The 22,412-nt window shown below is 43.2% G+C and overlaps 1 protein-coding gene across 1 annotated transcript in view; it reads right to left on the bottom strand.

The window, feature by feature from the left end:
* The window catches only part of LOC119657775 (neural cell adhesion molecule 2), a 641,753-nt gene that overhangs the window by 60,703 nt on the left and 558,638 nt on the right, over positions 1 to 22,412 (bottom strand). Inside the window, exons 11-13 of the mRNA XM_038064845.1 lie at positions 12,221 to 12,351; positions 5,867 to 6,026; positions 4,991 to 5,160 (exon numbers count right to left, since the gene is read on the bottom strand). Coding sequence (XP_037920773.1) covers positions 4,991 to 5,160; positions 5,867 to 6,026; positions 12,221 to 12,351 — 461 coding nt within the window. The remainder of the gene's footprint in view (positions 1 to 4,990; positions 5,161 to 5,866; positions 6,027 to 12,220; positions 12,352 to 22,412) is intronic.

The raw sequence follows: 22,412 nt of genomic DNA, 5'->3' as shown, positions 1-22,412 counted from the left end.
CCGGGATCAGTCGCCGAAACCCCTAGGTTTCATCTGGGGGCGGAGTGATGTGGCGCGGCAGGATTCGCAGCATTCGAAATTTATTTCGAATGTTGCGAATGCGAACGAATAGATGGCGCGGATCTATCCACTTTGCGGAGCTCGCCACGGGAGTGGAGGACCGGCGAGAAAAGTGTGCCATGAGTTAGGGGCAGAAAAGAAACACATGAAGCGAGAGTCTCTTCTGCCTCTAACGAGCAAACAGTCACAGTCACACAAATTATTTAATAAAGTCTAATGGTTAAATCTATCGAGTATTGATTGTAAAAACCCAGTCTATGTTCCGGTGTACCTAAAAGTGTGGTTTGCAAAGAAATTAATATTAAAGTTAAAATGTAATTGTTCATTGAATTCCTCCACGTCCTCCGGACAAGGTAGCACGGCAGAAGGTCACCGATAACGAGAAGAAATAATATTGGCTACAGAATGCGAGCATGGTGGACTCTGCTTTGGAGCTCAAAATCGTCCCTAAATTTAACCTAGATGCGGTATGTGACCTTTTGTGCCATCATATGTCGCTTTGATAGTAGCTACTAGTTTATGATTTAAACACTTTATTTTTCCTTTAGTCATTTAAAGGCTTTATTTTTCCTTTAATGTAATTATATTAATTATTTTTATTAATCTTCGTTAACTTAATTATTTAAATAAATTAAATAGAGAGAAGTCATCTCTCATTCCTGCTTGGCTTGTCTCGAACTCCAACTGACATCTTCATTCTCAAAACGAATTTTTTGACAGCGAAATGCATGCGATTCGCAAATTGTTCGTTACGCCACAACACTCCACCTCCAGCTGAAACCAAAGGGGGTCTTGAGCGGGGAACCAGACATACGACCCCCTCATTCTAGCTGCTGCAAGTCAAAACGGACACGTCGCGCGCCTCTCGCACTGGTCGCGCTTTCTTTCTGAACGAAGCGCTTTAGTTGAGCAGAGGAGACGCCTTTGACCATGTCCCCGACGTTGAGCCAATAATAACGTCGACCTCGCTCAATGACTTTGAAGGAGCCCTCCTAAGGTAGCTGCAGCGGCCTCCAAGGAGCGTCCGTCCATGTAGCATGTGCATACAGAATTCGAGATCCCTGGTCCGCATGGTTGGTGGGTAATGGCCGTTTCAGCTTTGGCATTGCATCCTTGAGCAGACGCGACAGACTGGTAGTATTGAATCCCGGCCTGATATCAAGAACAAGGTTGCTGGGGAGTCTCAGGTTCTCGCCGTATACCAACTCCACGCACTATTCGGAGGCCAAGACGAACGAGTGGTACGATCTGCGACCAAGAAGGGTTGTCTTAGGCCATTATTGCGGCCTTCAACATCCTGTGCCACATTTTGAGCATCCCATTGGATTGCGGGTGGTCCGTGATTGTTCAGTGGCGTTTAAATCCAAGGAGTTTGCCCAATTCTGAGGTGGGTTGTGTGGACCGAGAGAACACTCCTACCTCTTTTCACACATGCTTTCTAGTTTTGCACTTCTGACATGTGATGCAATGTCTGGTAAAGAAATTAATGTCCTTGTTAATGGACGGAAAGAAATACTTTGCAATGACTAACCGATTCATTGTCCAAATGCCTGGGTGCGGCAGATCGTGAACGGCATGAAATACTTTCTTTCGGAAATCGCCTAGAAGATATGGTCTTATACCTTATATAAGGTCTCGCAGTATATACTGTTGTTAAGTCAAAGATAGGAAACTCTCTAAATGTGTATTTGGAGTTGGTTGTAAAACTCTGAAGAACTACGTTGTCCTTCTGCGCCTTGGCGATTGCCGCAAAATCGACGGTGGCGGAGATCTTGACCTCTACAATACGTTACCAAGCGTCAGCAACCACGTTATCTTTTCCAGACACGTGTTGAATGTCGGAAGCGAACTGGCCGATAAAACTCAAGTGTCGAAGTTGGCAAGGGGAAGCTTTGTCCGGCTTTTGTTTTAAAGCAAAAATGAGTGGCTTATGGTCCTTGACCAATGTGAACGGTCTGCCTTCAAGGGAATATCGGAAGTATTTAATTGCGAAGTACGCGGCGAATAACTCACCATCATAGGTGCTGTAGTTCCATTGAGCGGGATTGAACTGTTTTGAGGAGAAGCTCAGCGGCTGACAGATTTGATTCACTATTTGGTGACGAGCAGCACCAACGGCAATTTCTGAAGCATAGACGAATAAGATCAGAGGTGCATCTTAATGGGGAATGACAGAAGTGTAGCATCCACAAGCTGTTGCTTGATGATCTCAAGAGCCTGGAAAGCCTCTAAGAACCACACAATCAGATGTGAGTCTTTGGTATTCGGCCCAGACAAGAAAGCGTTAAGGATCGAATGATTGTGGGCGGGCTTGACCAAGAAACGACGATATAAGAACCTTAACAGTTTTTGGAAGCAGGAGCTCGAAATCGCTTTTATCTTGACTGGGTTCGGTTTGATGCCTTTAAGAGTGAGTAATGAGGTGACCGAGGAATCTCTCCTGCAATTGCAGAAATTTGCACTTTTCAACGCTAAGTACTAGAACGGCCTCAAGGACACGTTGAAAAATGTTGTGTTGTGTTCTACAGTGTTGATGTGGTGCTGAACATCATGCTTAACGTGCTCAGAAGAACTATGCGAGGTGATGATGCGGTATTTTTGAAGAACTACTATTACTCTTTATTGACTTAATTATTGAATTACATTGAGAGGAGTGAGCTCTAACCTTCTGCTTGACCTATCTTCGATTGAACTCTAACTGGCATTGAAAAACAATTTTCCCTGTTAAAAATAGTTTTTCAATGTTATGGCTACGGTGATTCACACTTGCATGCATGCGACGCGCAAGTTATTCGCTCCACCAAAAGTTTTACACACTCACACACTCCTGCTACACTCCCTGCATGCGTTATCGAAAGCTTCGCGAAATCGATGAAGAGCAGTTGCGGCGAAGATCTAAACACGGCACATGTTCTAAAATGATCCGTACCGTGAACGCAGGAACATCAGGAGCGATCAAGCTTTCGAAATGTTCTTTGATGCGTTCCAAAGTTATTTTAGCTATTATCTTTACGACGGCAGGGAGCACGAAGATACTTCTCCAATTGTCACTCACAACGAGTCCCCTCCTTTGGTATCTTCGCGAAAATCCACTTCTTCCACTCTCTGTCAAAGGGCTCGAATTTCCAAGATTTCCGTAGGAAGAAAACCAGCAGATCTGCAGTAACTGTAGCTGCACCGATAAATAATTATACGGGGAAACCCTCAACCACAGTAGCTTTGCTCCGTTTAGGTATATTGATGACCAAAATAATTTCTCTTCTGCTTGGAGAAACCATCGTCTCCGCATGTTGTGGTGACTGCCCATTTCATCCGCAAGAGGAGGAACCTTACCTCATTTGACCAACTCCTAAATCTACCGCTGATTGCTCGTACGACATTGGTCAGTTGAAACCCAACTGACCTTATGGTGGGCTCTGTGCTCGAACAATGCACCACTTATGACGAAGCGGAGGAAATTGTAGAAATCCACAATCCTCCCACCATTACTGTTGCGGTTGTCAAAACCGTGTTTCCCCATCACATGTCCGAGGAAGGTGTTGTCAGGTCCCATCTTGGCATTCAGATCACCCATCTGGATCACAATGTCACCTTTAGGAAGTCTCTCCTCAACTGCGATTAATTGCTCATGGAAGGTATCCTTCTCCACTATATCGAAAGTCTCCATTAGCGCGTAGCATTGTACAATTGTGATGCTCCTTAGCCTGGATCAGAATATTGCAGTTAGAAGTTGGTCAGAAACCCCTTCCCAGGTGAAGAAAGCGCGCCTTGCGGTATCCGTCAGAAGCAATAGGATAGCGGATTTGCGTCAGCTACCGCCTTGCTTTCCAGAGTACAAAAGCATACTAGCTTATATCGTTGTAATATCCCCGCTTTTGATAGCCAACGGTTGTTGCCGTCAGGTCACCTCTTATCCGAGGCGCTGTTGAAGCCTGACGGAGTTGTTTGCCAACAAATGTCTATCCCCTTTAGGTGCGTCTTACGACAAACAAGGAAGATTTCGAGTGTATTCTTTAACCCCAACTCACAGGGCATTCGATTATGATATAGACATCCGAAAACTATGTATCGTGAAATTTGTGATGAGATTCTGGACACTTTTGTGGGGCTTATTCGAAGCTATCCGATAGTCAAAAACTCTGACAGGAAGTCTGGAATTATTCAAAAGGTAGGTAATACTTTATTGGCAATGTCCTGAAATCATTATTTTCCATGTCACTTCAGAAGTTTGAAGCTTCCTTCTTATTCAGCTTTATTTGCTTCACAATTGCCCATCTGAAGATTAAGACGCCACTAATTGGTCATTCCTGTTATTGGTACGGGTGAGATTACTTTATGTAAATTGAGTTATAATCTATAGGGAACTGTTGATAAGTCGTCCTGGTTAACTTCTACTGAAATTGAGAGCTACCTTCTATCTCAGCTGAGAAATGTGTTATTTGCAACTGGCTCCAATAACCTAATATGTTATGAATAACTATGCCTGATGCTCGATTGGTAATTCGTAATACGGCATGGGATTACAGAAAAGAAGCTTTAAACTTGCTTTATTCAATAAAATTTAGCATTAGTATCGTAGTGAACACCCTTAAATGCATTTCCTCCTTCCCGCGTCCAGATTCTGTCCCCAATCAATTCCTTCTGTGGTATCCAAACAAAAGGACCTCGCTCAAGACAAATTTATAATTAAATTCAGTACAGGCTACCACTCAGCACAACATTATTGCATGCAGTAAAACTCACACATACACACAAACACACTCCTTTCATATCCTTCTTGGCTTTCTACATGCATCTTCGAAAATTTTCTAATCTTTCCTGTAAGCTTTCAATGATGCCGCTGGGAATCGAGACTTGTGAGTGTGGACCCGGAGTAATCTTGATTTTGTTCTTAGTAGAAGAATGGAAATTGAACAAGTTTTCCACTTACCTCGCTCGATTGTAGCCTCGCGGGCAATTCCGTTTGTTCGCCAGACGAGTTAAATGTCCAGTGAAATGAGTCCGCCGGCGGTGAAGCATCCACCTCGCATTTCAACGTGAGAGTTTCATGCTTTAGGGCTCCCAAAAGTTCTTCGTGATCAGCTGAACAAACTGGTGCGTCTGCAAATAGAAAATTTTCCGATAGAATATAATTGGATGGAATGCAGACGGTCCTTCCGCTTTCCCGGGTGGTTATTTAAGAGATAATGCCAGACAGTTTTGTAGCATTTTTAATTGCCCCGGAAAAGCAAATAAGAAAATTGGGAGCACATATGAGATAGCTCCCCGGGGCTGGAATTGGTGAGATGAATCGAGATCGTAAAATCAATGAATATTGTTGATCACGCTTGAGTGAAACAACTCCTCCGAAAAGGAGCATAAAGATATTTTGCTCAAAAAAAAATTCGAATCACTGGATCCAGCTCTGTTTGTGCTCCCAAGAACAGTACATCTGCTCCCCGGCACATATTATCTTTCCTGCACAGCAATGTCGGATTCATTCATCAGACTGAAACACATCTCTTATTTCACGGACTATAAACTTGTGAGGTATTGAAGTCTCCATGCTTGGCAAACTGAGCTAGCGCTGAATATGTTTTCCTCACAAAAAGTCCTGAGAAAAGGAGTAACAAAAACATTGCATCGACGAAAATAAAAAGAGCAGATATTAGCTAATTTTTCACGTCACTGAAATGGAAGAGGTGAAACCCATGCTATCACATCCTCAAAGTGCTTCTCAGTCGTTTGTGAATGTGATGTTTCTAGGAAAAAAGGAGCAACTGATAGTGATTACCCCGGAATTGAATAAAAAACCTGGGATACTTACATCGAACCCGTAACGTAACAGGATTACTCTCGGCCTTGCCTTCATCGTTCGTTGGCAGACATGTGTAATCACCTGCTGATGCCCGTGTCACGCTCTGCAAAACAAGTGATTGATCCGAAAGGATAATTCCAGCAGAGATATTATGATGCAGCTCCGTTCCCTGAGTGGAATAGAAGAGAAAAAAATGGCAATGAAAAGAAGATGAAGGAGAGTTTATTTCCAGATTTTTTTTTCTTTCTTGGAAGGATGTTTCGTCTGGTATTCACAGAGAGAAATAATCGTTGCATGCTTTTCGAGTAGAACCAGATTCACATTTTTGTTGAATATGCACAGAAGGACTTTTTAAGGTTTTTGGTTTTTTATCTATTTTCAGCGAAGGATTTGAAACGTTTGGTAATAAAATTGGCAATGATATTTGTTGGTGCACAAACCGAGTATATCAGCTTTTCCGGATCATGAGTGGTTTGGTAGATACAGGGAGATAATATAGAGAAAGATACGGGAGCAAACGTTAATGATTATTTTGACATCGCATGTGTGTCTGGCTTTTTGACAAGATTAGCGGCTCCCACTAAATGTCACTTAAAATGGAGGAGTGGTTATTCAAGATAACATGTAATTTCAAGGCACCAAAGATTTAGCGCCTAACTCGAAACGCTGAGAAAAATAAGCACAAAGAAAGAATGACCCTCTTTGCATTGAATACGTATACTTCTTTGAACTACACCTGCTCATACCGCAAAAATCCATGCAGTAACCTGATTGCTCAACATCATCCACGGCACAACAACCGGTATCAGGTCTAGACCTGCCTTAATAAGGAGCTTTACAAATCCCGCTTTTGCACCGAAGCCCACCATTTCGTTATCCATAAAACCTGCCTGGCTTCCTGACTTACGCCATTGTTCTATCTCAAGCAGGGTCTGAATCGTCTTCTCGTCTTCTTACAGACTTTCCGGGCTAGATCATCTTCATTCATATGGTTTAAGTGACCAGCCCAGCGTAACCCATTGAGCCGGATTTTATCCACAACCTCACGATCATGGTATCGTCGTTATATAGGCTCCGGAATCTTCCTTCCTCATGTAGGGGGCCAAACATTTTTCGGAGAATTCTTCTCTCGAACGCGGCCAAAATTTCGCAATTTTTCTCTTGCTAAAAACCCCACTTTCCGAGGAATACATGAGGGTTGGCAAGATCATAGTCTTGTACATTAAGAGCTTTGACCCTATGGTGGGACGTTTCGAGCGGAACAGTTTTTGTAAGCTGAAATAGGCTCTGTTGAAAGCCAAATACCGTTTGACCAGGCGGTTTAATGTCGTCGGTTGGTTGATTTCTGGTTTTGACGTTCCCACCAAATATTTTGTCTTACTTCATTGATATGTAGCCCGAGACCTCACGCCGCCTGCTCGATCTGGATGAAGGCAGTTTGTACGTCTCGATCGATTTTATCAGCATAGGCCAGTAGTTGAGTGGAGTTAAGAAGGATCGCATCCCTCGCATTTACCTCAGCATCATCTGGGCGTATGGGGCTATCCGACCTGCGTGATGTCTCTCTTTTTATGTATGGGGCAGATACTGCCTCGTTGCCATTCGTCAATCATTGATTTGCTGTCCTACACCTAGAGCATCAGTTGGTGAACCGATTGATATAATTGGACACCTTCATGTTAAACCAATTCGGCTGTAATTCCATCGTCTCCTGCGACCCATGATTTTGAAGTCGATGAATTGCACGTTCACGGACTATAAACTTGTGAGGTATTGAAGTCTCCATGCTTGGCAAACTGACTGTTTCTTCTGTACTTGGTGGGGACATCAAAATACTCAATCCATCGCTCGTGGGAGTTCCTGATAAGCCTCCACGCGTGCCCCCGTTTTTTGAGAATGCGACATTACTCGGTATACAGCATTCTCCCGTTTCGTTGCTAGGTTAGATTCATCGTCGAACCAGCCGTCCTTTTACGGCTGGGGCCAAGAATGTTTGTGGCAGTATTTATGATAACGTTGTTCAGGTGATTGTGAAGATCATTTGTTAATGCTTGATCTCCAGAATATGTGTTAGCTGCGGTTATTGCGGCATCTATTTTCCTTTTATAGGTGTCTCGGAGGGCTGTGCTGTGTATGGCTTTAGTGTTAACTATCACCTGATTGTCAGAGGGGATTCTGGGCGGTGTTACTCGAGCGCGAAGCACCTATCAATTGATATAATTTGTGGTTGTACCTGGTACAAGTTCATTATGCCCATCTTTCTTTGATTGATCTGCATACTTGTCTTTTCCGCACAAATGCGTTGATTTGCTTTTCCGATGACTACATTAATACGAAAATAGTAATACATGCCACACTAGAATCTTGTAAATGTCTATCCTTTCTATATATCTCTCTCAACTCTGCGTAAAATGTCTTACGGGCACCCTAACTTCGCTTAATTTCGAGTGCATTATTACCATGTTTCGGTCCGTGCCCCATACAGACCGCCGTAATCTTGTATGCAGTTACACGCGTCTGGCACAGGAGCTCTCGTGATCGGGCTATGGTATAATCGGGCCAAATCCTCCTTCATTTCACGCAGGTGGTATGCCTTCGCCATCTAACACCCACGGCTGCTAAGTAGTGCGAGCAGATTCAGCTGTTGACAGTCGCCAGTCAAGGCATTAACGGCGGCGTGACTGTCAGCCAAAGTGGCTATGTTATACTCAGAGTTGGGATCATGGTCCAGCCATCGACAGACTTCCATCATCGCCAGTACTTCTGTTTGGAACACACTGGCAAAACCTGGGGGACTATACGACTCAGATACACTTTATGCATTCAAGAAAATCCTCGCCGACTCCACAGACCATTTTTGATTCCATGAAGAATACCGTGTCATAGTCTTACAACACACCCTCAGTTTTCTACTCCATCCTGGTTGGAAAGTCCACAGCAAAATTTCTCGTGAAGTTCAGCTTGCGTGTGGCATAGTCCCTAGGGAATGCCCAGATTTCCCAAGATAATTCGTCTAGGATGTCCTCCATACAATAGAGCCGACGATAGAATTGGACGCACCATAGCGGTGTACATCCAGAAAACCATCATCGGCCAGAGACCCCATTTCTTGCAAAGGTTCTCTTCCTGGCACAGAAGACTATACAGACCTTCTTAACCCTGAGTTCTATGTTCAATCTCCAATTTAATTTTGGATACAGGATTACGCCCAGATACTTTACACTGGAGGAAAGAACAAACTTTGCCCAATCAGCAGTGGCAGGTGGAATTTAGGTATCCTTGTCTTGTTGGTGAATAGCAGCAGTTCCGTTTTGGTTGGGTTTATGCCAAGTCCACATCTTCATCTTATCAAACGTCATGCGCTTCTTGGGGAGAAAAGTTTCGAACTGAAGAAAACCCTCTTCTCCACCTAAAAATGTCTAGTTCCCAAGAGGTTCGACGATTTCGTAGTACCTATATCGAAAAAAATAATGAGCAATATCACGACCGTTTGGTTGGGGATGAAATAAGGCTTAATAATATGGGGTGGCCGGGTTGTCAGTTAACCGGCATGGGAGAGGAAGATTGAGTCTGGAAAGTCTTTCTTGTCAAATCAAGCGATTACATAGACTAGGACGATAGACAACTATTAGTTACATCGGGTTTGTAGACCTCGGCGCAAAACCAGAGTTGCTTATTAAGGAAGATGGTTAAACTGTTCATGATAGTGATGTGCAAAACAAGGCCGCCTCCGCTAACATAATCAGAGACCTCCCTATCACGTTTAAGCCGATGCACAAAATCACTTGCTAATTTTCCCATGCACTGTTCCAAGCTTAGCGGAATTGTTGTGTTTAATCCGGCAACTTTGACTTTGCACATTGAAGACGAACAGTGCGAATTCCGCCTGAATGAATAGTTTGTAAGTAGATTGCTGCACAATATACCCTCTTCGAAATATCTAAAAATTTTCAAGCGCCTTCTCTACAAATATATGACGAGGTGCCCTAATTTAGCTTTCGCATATCCTTACAAGATCATAACCAATCCGTGTTCAGACTACATAAAGGAGATTCGTCTACCAGCGCATTGCTTGTACGGTGGATAAAAACCATTGCACATGTTCAAAGTTCTTCAACCACTTGCGTGTGCGCACACCTTTTCGATGATATTGGTATCGTATATGTGAAACCTGGAATGGGGAAACACACACAGGAAAACCATCCAGGCGCCATCAACATACGCTCGAGTAAGCTGCCACATAAGCAGCATATATGGAATTACATTCCACGCCGTTTAGAAATTCGATTTGCTCCTCTTGTACGTAGTGTCCTTGATCACAGCCGATTTAGAAGTCCAAGAACTAATGAAAGACAATTTTCAATAATTTCCTTCTCGCACTTCACTTCTTACAGTGGTATTGAAGATTTCCTTGCAGATTCCTTGTTTCTTGTAGGAACTACGCAACCAAAGGTCGGGTTTTATAACAGTGCAAGGTTTCTTGGTAGGTTAATCCCGACGGATTAAGTGATCCGCCCACCATAACCTATTGAGCCGGATTTTATCCACAACCTGACGATTATGGATGGTATCATGGCTCATAGATTTCGTCGTTAGGTAGAACACTGGCACCGAGAAATATATGCAGCTTGTGGAATGTTTATATTCCCGGAAAACTGATACGAAGACAACAACATGGTGAGGTGTATCCAGTGGGAACTAAGGAGGGTAGCGACGGAACGAGTAATGGGCGATAGAAAAACAACTCAGTTTGACCTTAGTCCGCGACGTATTACTATGCGGTAATTCTGCGACAAAGAGAGCTTAATTCAACACCAATTAGGGTGCTGTTGGCAGAGGTACTGTCGAACAGGGGAGAAGCAAAACCAGCCTATTGATGCCACGGGGAAGCGGATGGCAGCTTTGCGCTGGAAAAAATCAAAGTAGTCACCTTGACTAAAAAGAGAACCTCCACCATGCGTCCGGTGTCGATCACCGAGTTTAGTATAAAGTCAAAGTCAGCAGTAACTTGGATTGACATTCGATGCAAAGATGAGCTTCTTCAAGCAAATCAAAGCAAGAAGGAACGGGGCGGCAGTTGGAGTTTCGACCTTAAGACAATTATTGAAGGTCTTACCTCTATCATCCGGTCATGAGAGCAACGCGTTTCGTTATGTTTTATGGCTCCGAGATATGGCCTGATACTCTTGGTTAGGAAGTGCGCCTTGGTAAGTATAGAAATGGAAAGCTTTCCGGAGACTCAAGGGATGTGATTACTTGCGTTAAGAACATACACCAAATAAGTAGGAACTTTCTTGGTAAAACGAGTCAAGAGGTAAGTGAGCATCGGGGCTCATCATAAACCTAAACATCAATCAAAACAGAGAGGTACTTGGGAGTGCAGAGAGTTTTGCGCATTACCTTCAGGCTCTTCTTTTTGCGAATAAGATTGAGCTCGAACGGTGGAGGGGTGGCTAGTTCTCCTATGACATGAAGGGTGTTTAGTTCCTTATGCGAAAGCTAACCGTCTCAAAAATCCGACCAGCGTAAATGTATTCACCCACCCCACCCAAAAGAACTTGATCATTTCATAACGATAACATAAGCACCATTTTGCACCCGGGATTCGAGCCTAGAGCACGAGATCGAAAGGCTGATGCTTAACCAACTTGAGGATCCCACCATCTTTAGGGTTACGCTTCATTTCAACAAATCTATCCTCTCTCTGTTACCAGAGAACATCACGAAACGACCAAGAAACGATCGAACAAAGGTGAGCGCTTGCTCAGTAGACATTTCTTTACCTTTACTCTTCTAAATGATAATTTTTTATTGCAGAAAACCATCATTTTAGACCTGAAATTTCTAAGTTACAGTAGAGTATGTCCTGTTGTTTACAGGCAATTTACAAAATTTAACAATTTGAAAATGATGAAGTTCCTGAAAATTTAAATTTATCACAATTTTGCGGATGAGAAGCTAAAATGATGCTATATTTGTAGAATTGAATTTCGTAGGCTGCGAATTTATACAAAGTTAACTAAAGTACGTCAGATAAGCATTTGCCTTATTATAAATGCGGTCAACGTATGTTTCCGCATATGTACACTTGCTAGGCTGCGGTTTTCAACAGTAAACCACAACCAAATCGTCACATTGGAAAGCACTCGACCCTGCATACAATATTCAAACCTACTCGAGCATGCATACCTTCTACGCAGTCCGAATCTCAGATGATAAATGATTGAGCTCCTTTAAAACTTCAAAAACTTAATCGATAACGTATCTCTAATCTGGAATAGTGTCCAGTCTCTGCTACTCAGTAGAATTATACCGTTTTTTGTGAATATGTGCAGACGTACAGTACATTAAGTTTTTACTTACATCATGATACCATGACATTTTGTATGGACGAGGGTTTGCATGGACGTGACATTCAAAGTAGACATCATCTCCTTCCTTAATGTCGTCCGGATTTAACGTTGAACCCATTTTCATTATGGCAACTGGTGGGACTGAAAATAGAAAAAAAATATGAGGGATGAGAAGGAAGACATGGCAACGTAAACAAGTTAGACAACGAAGGGCTTAGACCTGTTCAATAGAGTAGGGTTTATGGTCTACTCCTGAAAAGAAACTTAGTAATCATAAAGGGAACTTAAACCAACTGTAGATAGCCAAGTTATAGTTTGGGCAGAAACTTGCTTTCCTTTAAACAAAGTCAGCCATCAATGTTAAAAGGAATTTGGAATAGACCAGGAACAGTACATAATGTTGAGGGAAATATTTAACCTCAAGTTCTAAGGAGACTTAGCGGAAGTGAAGCAACAATCAATAAACGTTCTTGATAAAATGAACAAAATACTAAAGTCCTTTATATCACAAGCTCCGTGAAAGTTGATTTCAATATCAGTTTCTGACAACATCAAAAGTTAATAGCAAATATTTACAGGAAGTTTGGAACCGAATAGCGAAATTGAGAGGCTGACTTCCAATACATTCTTATTTCTACCATCTTAATTGGAGAGACTATTTCAAGAATTACTGCTCCAATGGATCACGAAATAAATTGACAATGAAGAGGGTAGCCGCGTTCTAGAAATAGACATTCACCCTACTATGATACAATAATAACCTTTTCACAAGAATTCCTGCAAAGGATTGGGGGTCAAAATATGGTTGAAACATACAATCATATTGATTTTGACTTTGGTAGCCTTAACATACATATTACTTAAATCTGTTTTGACATTGCCAATCTAGGAGGAGAAGGATAAACAGAAATTTAAGTACGTCCATCTATCCCCGATTAACTCTAAATAGAAGTACCGATATTTGCCATGCACACGCCCGGTTTGTTTACCAGCGGATATGAACTACATTTCCACCATTTTCAGGTAAACCGTCAGTCTGTACGGTCTCTCAGCTGAAATCTCCCTTGGAGCTGCTGTGGTCTCTCTAAAGTAACTTAATCCCCTTATTTCAAAACAATGAGAAGCTGAGATCTTTCCCAAAGAGATTGAAGGGGATGATCATTGATGACCCGAAGTAGAACAACCTCTTCTGAAATAATCCTGGAACATATAAAGCAGCAGAGCAAAAGTCTGTTCAACAAAGAGGGGGCCCGATTTTCAATGGAACAATGGTTTCAACTTAGATAATTCTTCCATTCTGAGAAGGCTCAATAGGAAGTAAATACGCTGATGATATGTCCTTGCCCTCCCGATAAGCGAAGGATTGGGAGAAAGGTGCAAGTAAAATCAAACTAAAGATAAGTCTGATGGGTCATCATAAGCTTCCTATTTGCATAAATGTATTCAACAATCTGGGTATTTTTCGTCAGCTTTTTAACAGTTGATAAATCCCATCTTGGTTTTGTGCAATCTATCACAAAATATTTCTAACATTCTTATGTTCCACTCTTTCATAGAGAGGCTAATTTAATATATTAACGAATCCCTTAGAGGAAGAGGAAAGAGGGCTTCACTAAGTGACACCGATATTATCCAGGAAGGGGTTGACATTCTACTGAACCTGCAACCAAAGCAGAGGTATGCTAATTTTAAGAAAACGATACCCGATCAAGACACTGACTTAGCCAACAAACCACTAAGGTTAGTGACGAGCAGCCCTTCCAGCTCCCTAGATAGATGCACGCCACCGTTATAACAGCTATCGCCGGTTACACGCTACATGTGAAGCGGTATGTCTAGCTGCCCCCAAACGTGGAAAGATCGCTACAGGTTCTCTACAGCCATGCTCTTCAATCGTTAACTCAAAGGACGAGAATTAATGGTATTACACCCCAACATTCCGCAGCTGATGAAATCGACTAGGTAATCGATCGAGACCTACCTTCGACATCGACGACAATCGATGAAGGAGCCATCCCAACTCACCGGCCGCTAGTCCACGTTGGTACTGGTACCACTACGAAAATTGGTAAAGCTACTACTAATTCAAGTGGCACAAGGCGGCACTGCCGTTTCCGTGGAAAGTCGGCTAATCTGAGAATCCAGTTCTTGATTGACACAGGCTCTGAAATCTATTTCCAAAGTCGATTACAAGGAAGAGGCAACTCTGGCGGCAGCATTTCACTTCCCAACGCATAGCCGTTAACTGCGTTGGCTACACACAACATTTTTGTCTGCGTATTCCTAGGAAGTCTTGATATGCAATCGGCCATCGGTGAAGACGTCTCAACGACATCCAAGGCAAGAATGTGGTAGATTCGTTAATGAACTTCATTTCGTGCGGCAAAATATGGAAAAATGTCGGAACACCAATGGTCAATGGTGTTTCCATCAGGGCGGCCTCACCACCAGGAAAACTCGGATATTGTTACTTATCCTCATTGATAGAAGTGGAAGACGTCTACTTGCGGACCATGCAACAACAACAACAACAGTGCCCATGCATCGCGAAACCCTCACAACTGCCCCTCCTACCTTTGAACGCGAGCTCGTCGCCCGCATCTCGAAGCTGCCAGCGAAACTTACATGAGGAAGATATCATTCTATCATCATCCAGTTTATCGGATAGCCCACTTCATCTTATTTCAAAGAGGCACGACTAGACGGGTTTCAAAGAATACCCACTGTCCATTATCGAAGACTTGCTGAAAAAGGTGAGCGGTGCGGTTTTTACTGTGTTGGATTCCGGTAAAATATTTTAGGAAATTCCTATATCAAAAAAAGACATTCCGAAAAAGACCAACCCAACACCATCTGGCTCCTTTACGTTCGCTCCATCACGAACGAGTGTAAATAGTAGTTTTTGTCGCATCAACTGTAGACAACCTCCTTAAATGCCGATTTCGTAGGTGTACTTGAACCAATCGGAACAGCAAATTCATAGCTAGATAAAATATCTTGACTACGACGTCTCTTCAGAAGGCTTCAGGCTACTATACAGCAAGATCCAACTAACGCTGATTTTCTGGCCCAATAAGCGGTTATTAAGAATATTTAACTTTTATTGTTGCTGCATTCGAAGAACTGCAATCATGTTTCAACCCAGTCAAATAGTGTTCAGCGACACTGTATCAACTTTATCTATCAGAGAGGGGAGAACGTCACAGCACCTATTACTGGCAGTTGCTCGCAATTTTTACCAGCATGAAGGCTCATCGGCTTACCTACGTCCGGTAGCACGACATCACCTTAAAATAATAAAGGTCTTGGGGGCCTAATGTCAGCACCCGCCGTGTCGACATAATTTCACGGTCCTTTTCGAACACAGACTGATTTGGGGAAACAATCAGAGGGCCGTTATCACTAGTACTACTAGGTACTAGTTTATACTGAGTGCAAGCTCATTGGATACGTGGTCTATTTAACACCTTTGGTGCAACTTAGGAATATGGTGAAGCTCTGTTCGCGATACAAGCCCAACCAACCAACCAATCAACCACCATAAAACTCTCACTATGGGCCAACCGCAAATAACCGAACCAAGAGCATACCCTCTAGCAATTTCCCCTCCCAGAGGGGCATCCGAGTTCTAGTGGAAACAGATAACCTCCGGCTATCTGGCTTCGTGGCAACAACCACTTCAGATAAGTACCTCGCTGACTCGAATCTGATCGTGCTCCAACTTATTGATTGGCTTCAAGTCGATGCGCAGAACCGCAGTTAAACCTTTCCACCAGTTAGCTGTCACTCTACAAAGGACTCCCAACACATAACACATCACAAGGCAACACTAACACAAAATACCAGAAACTGGCGGCTATCCACCATGGCCGATATGGCAATTCGCCCATCATACAAATGAAGCAGCGTCGAGAAACTCCATCCGTGGCCGGAAGGCAGCATGTATTTATGTATTACTGCATCGAAATGTGTCATTGCTAGCAAAAGACTGGCTGAATTCACTCATTGCACGTACATGTTGGTGTCCAGGTTGCGGATAGACACAGAGAAGGTACAGCCAGTCCTTTGAGTCTGCTCCATACAGAACGCAAACCCAAACTACCATGTCTCGTCAGGAGGAAGCTCATCTCAATCCCGAAACCCACGACAGAACTTACTATGGTAGACACAGTTTTAACGTACTCATATGTGGTCCCACACTTTACCACATTTGTTTTATCTAAACTGTCACTTAGATATTACAACCTCGTCTAGGGGCCTTGCAACAGTATACGTTCCCAGCCCCTCTACGTAATCCGATATGCTCTTCTGATCCTGTATGCCACGGCATGTCGGAGATTTACTTGCAGCAGCATCACGGCGGTTTTCTCCGTTGAGATACCAACTTTAAGAAACCACACGTTTACGATGCGGGTGCCCTCAGCACGCCGTTGCTCAAGCTCAAGTCGGATGTTCCTATTCAGAAGAATAAGTAGGTCATACGCGTAAGGAACACATTCAACGACCGAATTAAGCTCAACCAGGAGTTCAACCACCATCGGGTTCCATATAAATAGAGATATATCCCTGTGGCTCCACATTAACCCACACATACTTTCCTACCGTGGAAACAGCTCTTCGACTTCGTTTCGACAACAAAAAAAAATAAAAAAAAGAAAAACCGACTCAGGTAATCAAATGCGGTTTTGAAATCTACAAAGATTCTTTTGCTTTTACAAGAGTAAATACGCTCAAATCTCTGGGATAGTTCACCTAGCAAGGTACAAACTCTATCATGCCATGTCAGAATAGGCTCTCCGTTCAGCTTTATACCGACAATGTCGAGACTTCGTTTCCCTTTCCATGTCCGGTTGATTCTTCCCCAAGGGCCATATCTATGCTCACCGACGAAATGCCTCCAGTCTTCTTCCTTAAATTAGCGCAAATGCTCCTTACAAGACAACATATCTCGCCTGAAATCTAGCCTAAATTGGTCAACATCAACAAGGGGATTGGCTTCATATTGCCGGCGCGTCCTTTGGAATCTGTTCGTCAGGCGATGAACTTTCTTCCGCTCAATGCGAGGAGTGTCCGTCCACAAGGTGATATGCTTTTGAAGCTCTCTGTTCGGGTTTCCTGCACATACCATCGTTCACGGAACACATCCACTCATTCAGCATTTCAACCTTCTCATCCACTGGAAAAAGCACAAACTCTGAGAGTCAAGACTGCCGGCTAATTCGTCCACCTGAGAAACATATTTCACGCAGTTACACTGACATTCACATTCCTATTGACCGGACGATCACAATAGGGGTGTGGTCGCTAGCGCCACATCCATCCCACAATCCTCATGACTGGACAATTCACACTGAAAAATTCACACATGTAAGGACACTCACGCCCCTTAAACAACGTTTTAGATAATACTTCTCTCCTACGTGTAGCAGGGTGGCTTGATGTGCTCTGGGAATGTTGCTGTGCCACATAGGAGAGAGGGTATTGTCGTCCACGCCTCACCTCACCCAGGTATACTGCTCCAAGTCGTCTGTAGGCGGATAGTACATGTTTACACAAAACCATCGCCCAAAAGGCCTCGCTATTACACAAACGCAATCTAGACGTGTATCATTAATGACAACGGACGCCTTGGCCGACATGCTAGCAGCGAAAATCCACATGTCTGCAAGCAAGCCCCTGCTGCAGTTACTGACTACGCTGACCTTCAAGTAATGGACAATTTTATAGTAGATGTTCATCGTCGCTATGGCGCCAAAGCACAGGAAAATGACTAAGGGAAACGCCACCTGATTGGAAATGCTGAGCTAGCATTCCAGTGTTTTAACCCCGACCGCGACTATGTCTTATACGACGACTAGACCTTACTTACCAGCCACCTTACGAGTTCAGAATGCTTCATCCCAATTTAAGAGCTTCATACAGAAGTACTATGGTCAGGCATGCGAAAGGACGCCACATGATGGGTCCAAAGTGCATTAAAACAACCGAAGAGGAAATTTCGTTGTCCCATTTGACAACCAGCAAATTGATGTGATAAAGCCCAGTTAGTGACACTTCTGCTCCCGGTGAGCCCATCTGTTGCCTCATTGCCTCTAAACGAACCCAGAGTATTAGATTTATTAAGGCATCCCCACAGCAAGCAAGAGTTCACCTAGTTGGGCCTAAGTGCCTGACTGTTGGGTTCAAACGCAATATTCTGGCTTCTATAGTTCCTTCGAAAGTTAAAGAAGAATCCGCTGGTATGCTGATATGAAGAGAGATTCAACTCCCCGCGCATTCTTCGAAATTTTATGGGAAGAAAAATCATTGCGCATCTTCGACTATGACGGTAATTGCGGGAGAAAAAATCCTCGCACAAGCTCTGGATTAGTGGCGTGTATGTAATGCAGTGCATTGGTGTACGTCCACGTCGTTGCGAGCATGTGGCATTGCATATGAGATGGGGAAACACGCAAGAAAATCATCTAAACGCCATCGGCACTCCAATATATTACTCACATGCGTCAAAGATACACAGTGACATTCCATGCCGCTTTAGGGCTAGATTTGCTTTTAGTATATACAATCTTCTTGGTTGGTATCCATTAGTTCAAAGTACATTCTCCTTGAATCAATGACCTTGTGGCGCAGCGGGGTTAACAACATTCGAAATTTATTTCGAATGTTGTTAATTCCCCACCACGGGTCTGCCGTAGTCAGAGTAGGGCCTGTTTAGAATTCGGTACAGTCGCGTCTTCGACAACACTCGCGTCATAAACTTAGCTGTTGTGATGCCGATGGACGACAAGGACGCGACAGGCCCATCGGACCCTCACGTGACCGCCCTCGCTGTGCGCGTCCCTCCATTTTGACGACATGGGCAACTACAAAGACTGGCCTGTGTCTGTCCTTGGAGCGATTAGAATACGCCCAATGGCATCCGTGATCCCTCTGCCATTGGCGGCATGGAGAGCAATCCTCTGAACGACCGGGCGAGGCGAAAAGATGCCTTAATCAAAAGAACATTCACATGCTTTCTAAACGGTAATCTGAATCACTACCGATAAGAACCACAAAAGAAGGAAGACTGAGAAAGCGTGGCAGGGAGCAAGTTAGGAAATTAGATTTAACACTTTTACTTCAAACAGCTATGAACACAAATCGCTATTGGATTACCGTGGTTGACATTAATCCGACGAGTAGCTACGTCCACCTATCCGCGTCATAGTGTTGCTTCGACTTAATCGAACAGACAGAACAGATCGGGCGACATGAGTTGTCTGTTCGATTGAGTCCAAGCAACACTCTAACGCGGACAGATGGACGTAGCTACTCGTCGGATTAATGTCAACCACGGTAATCCAATGGCGATTTGTGTTCATATCTGTTTGAAGTAAAAGTGTTAAATCTAATTTCCTAACTTGCATTATTTTTGCGACCAAATCCAGGCCAACTCCGCCAGGGAGAACACCGGTGATGGTACCTGTCAATCGAATAAATTTCGAATGTTGTTAACCCCGCTGCCTCACAACCTCACCCGGTCTCTCTCCTGTGCGGGTCCCGCCTATATACCAGATATTTAGTTACTGGTTTAAACCGTAGGTCCCTGCCACGCTTTCTCAGTCTTCCTTCTTTTGTGGTTCTTATCGGTAGTGATTCAGATTACCGTTTAGAAAGCATGTGAATGTTCTTTTGATTAAGGCATCTTTTCGCCTCGCCCGGTCGTTCAGAGGATTGCTCTCCATGCCGCCAATGGCAGAGGGATCACGGATGCCATTGGGCGTATTCTAAACGCTCCAAGGACAGACACAGGCCAGTCTTTGTAGTTCACGGAACTCCCTAACGACTGTGCCGCTTCAAAGGTAATCATTGGCCTTTCTATTATAGTATATCCACTGCAGTATTTGCCTCTCCATTCCTTCCCTGTTATGGGGCTGAAAACCATCACAACTCTTGTAACTTTCACTCATATGCTACCCGTGTCGTCTTCCAGAGTAGTATTTATTCTAATGTAATTCCCAAATATTTGACCCCCCATTTCCTGTTTAACCTCCTTGCAGATGTTAACCCAGTGACTTCTTATTCCTGTATATTTCCAAATTGCCTTACCAGATCAGAAACTACATGCAGAATCGATAAACTTCCACATGCACGATTATTAGGAGAATAAAATATTTGCTTTCACCCTTTATTTGTGGAAGCGATTACATAAGGCGAAAGAAGGGCCATAGCTGAATTGCATAAGAACGCATAAAGGACTTCGAAATGATAGAGAAATTGTGCAGTCGTTCACATGCCCATATATTATATTTCCATGTATCTGCGAGTCAATGTGATAAAACGAACTTTTTATCTCGGAGCAAATATAACTTGAATAAAACCGAACCAACTACCGAAGAAGTTTTATAAAAGTTCAGCGCTTGGCATTGGAAACTCTTCCAGCAGCTGAACTTGAAAGCACTGGAAACTCCATTCTCGCGGGGGTGAAGCGCCATCACACTCAGGACTTTGGGGCTATGGCTTTTCAATTGAGACTGGTAGTTGCCTAAAAATAATGATAATTATGGAAATGGTCACATCTCGAATGAGTGGCTTGTCTGGATGAAAACCCACAGCAAATTAGGTTTCTTTTTTCAATTGAGACGAGACTGTTTTATTTCAGCGAAAAAAGGGTTATTTGTTATTTCGGGTTACTTTCAATTTTCGAAATTCGATGAGACAATATTTGAATTCTCGGTATTTGGGTCTTCAATGCAGACTATCCACAATTTACCCTGTAGCCTCTTTGTTCTTCTTGAACTTTCCCTCGAGCCATGTACATTTACTTAAAAATTAGTTCGAATATCTGCATGGCATAACCTCCTCCTCGTCCTCGTCGCGCCCCATTCACAACCAAGGGAGCCATCGCCGTAGCAGCAGTGGATTGTGGCTGTGAATGCTAAGTTCAAAGCAGAGCTATCTATTCACCCTATTGATCCGCATGTATACCAGTTTGGCTAAGTGCCATTGGTAATCTATTTCAAATTCAGCCAAGAGTACACAAAAGATAAGACATATTAATATTTAAGGTTTAGGAAATTTGTAGCCTCGGTATGAGTAATATGCACACAAATAGTTCATCTGGAGTTGGAGCCAACGTACTCAAGCAGAATCCTACGTACGTACTTCGCCGGCAGCGCTTTGACAGTGATAACCATATACACGCCAGGATCCTATAGCTGAGCATGTATAGCACTGACTCCTCCTCGGAATTCTACGAGTCACCAGCTGCATTGCCGTCTTCATCCTAAACAGAAGGTCATTAAATTCATACTCAAATTTAATGTTAAGCCCCTTTAGAACTCGTGACAGGGCACTTCATTAATTATAGCAACTCTGTGTTACTGTACAAGCCCCGGAAATTTCTGATATTTCATAATCTTATTGTTTCGGGGGTTAACTTGAGTGTTTTGGAGTTTAAATGACTGTCTATTGTAAATTGGATTTCTTGTCAATAATAGCATTCAATTAAATATGAATGAGCAATCGAAAAATACTTAAAGCCAACTGGAGTTTGCCTCAGGAAACGAAATGATTGTCATGCAAATGATATTTACGATACGACGTATTCTCAGGATTAAAGGCATTCTACATACAATTGGGTAGTTTTCACTGTGAATAATTAACGTAAGTGTAATCATCGAATAATTGTTACATATTGGGAGTTATTCCACCTGGAGAGAATTAAAAGACAGTGGAGCCTCCTTTTTCGGCTTCACTTTTAGAGAGCATACTCTTGCTACGACGACATAGCTTTCCACAAAAGCAAGGGACGAGAAAGATTTCTGTGAATCTGGCACCCAACCTGAGTTATCCTGTCTTATAGTGAGATTTTCAATGGCTATCTACGTTAAAACTGTACTCCAGATCAGTGGATTCGCTCATTCCTCGGGCGTGTAAAAAGCATCTTAGCAGTGTGACGAAATGGATGTTGGAAGTACCTGGTTTGCGCGGAAAGCGGTCCACAAAGAAACGTAGGCCTCTCCAAACGGGACCACTTTCACCCAAATTGATTACGTGTTGATCGAGCGCCGCCACCTCTCAGCCTTGATGAATGTCAGAACATTTTGGGGGGCCAATATAGACTCAGAACACAATCTCGTTGGCATGGTTCTCCTGGCTCGAATAACAACACCACTTTGAATGACCTCTGACAATCACGTGCGAGTTAACATTGAAGCCAT

This window comes from Hermetia illucens, chromosome 5, assembly GCF_905115235.1.
Source record: "Hermetia illucens chromosome 5, iHerIll2.2.curated.20191125, whole genome shotgun sequence".
Taxonomy (NCBI): Eukaryota; Metazoa; Arthropoda; class Insecta; order Diptera; family Stratiomyidae; genus Hermetia; species Hermetia illucens.
This window is presented reverse-complemented; position numbering and strand designations above follow the sequence as displayed.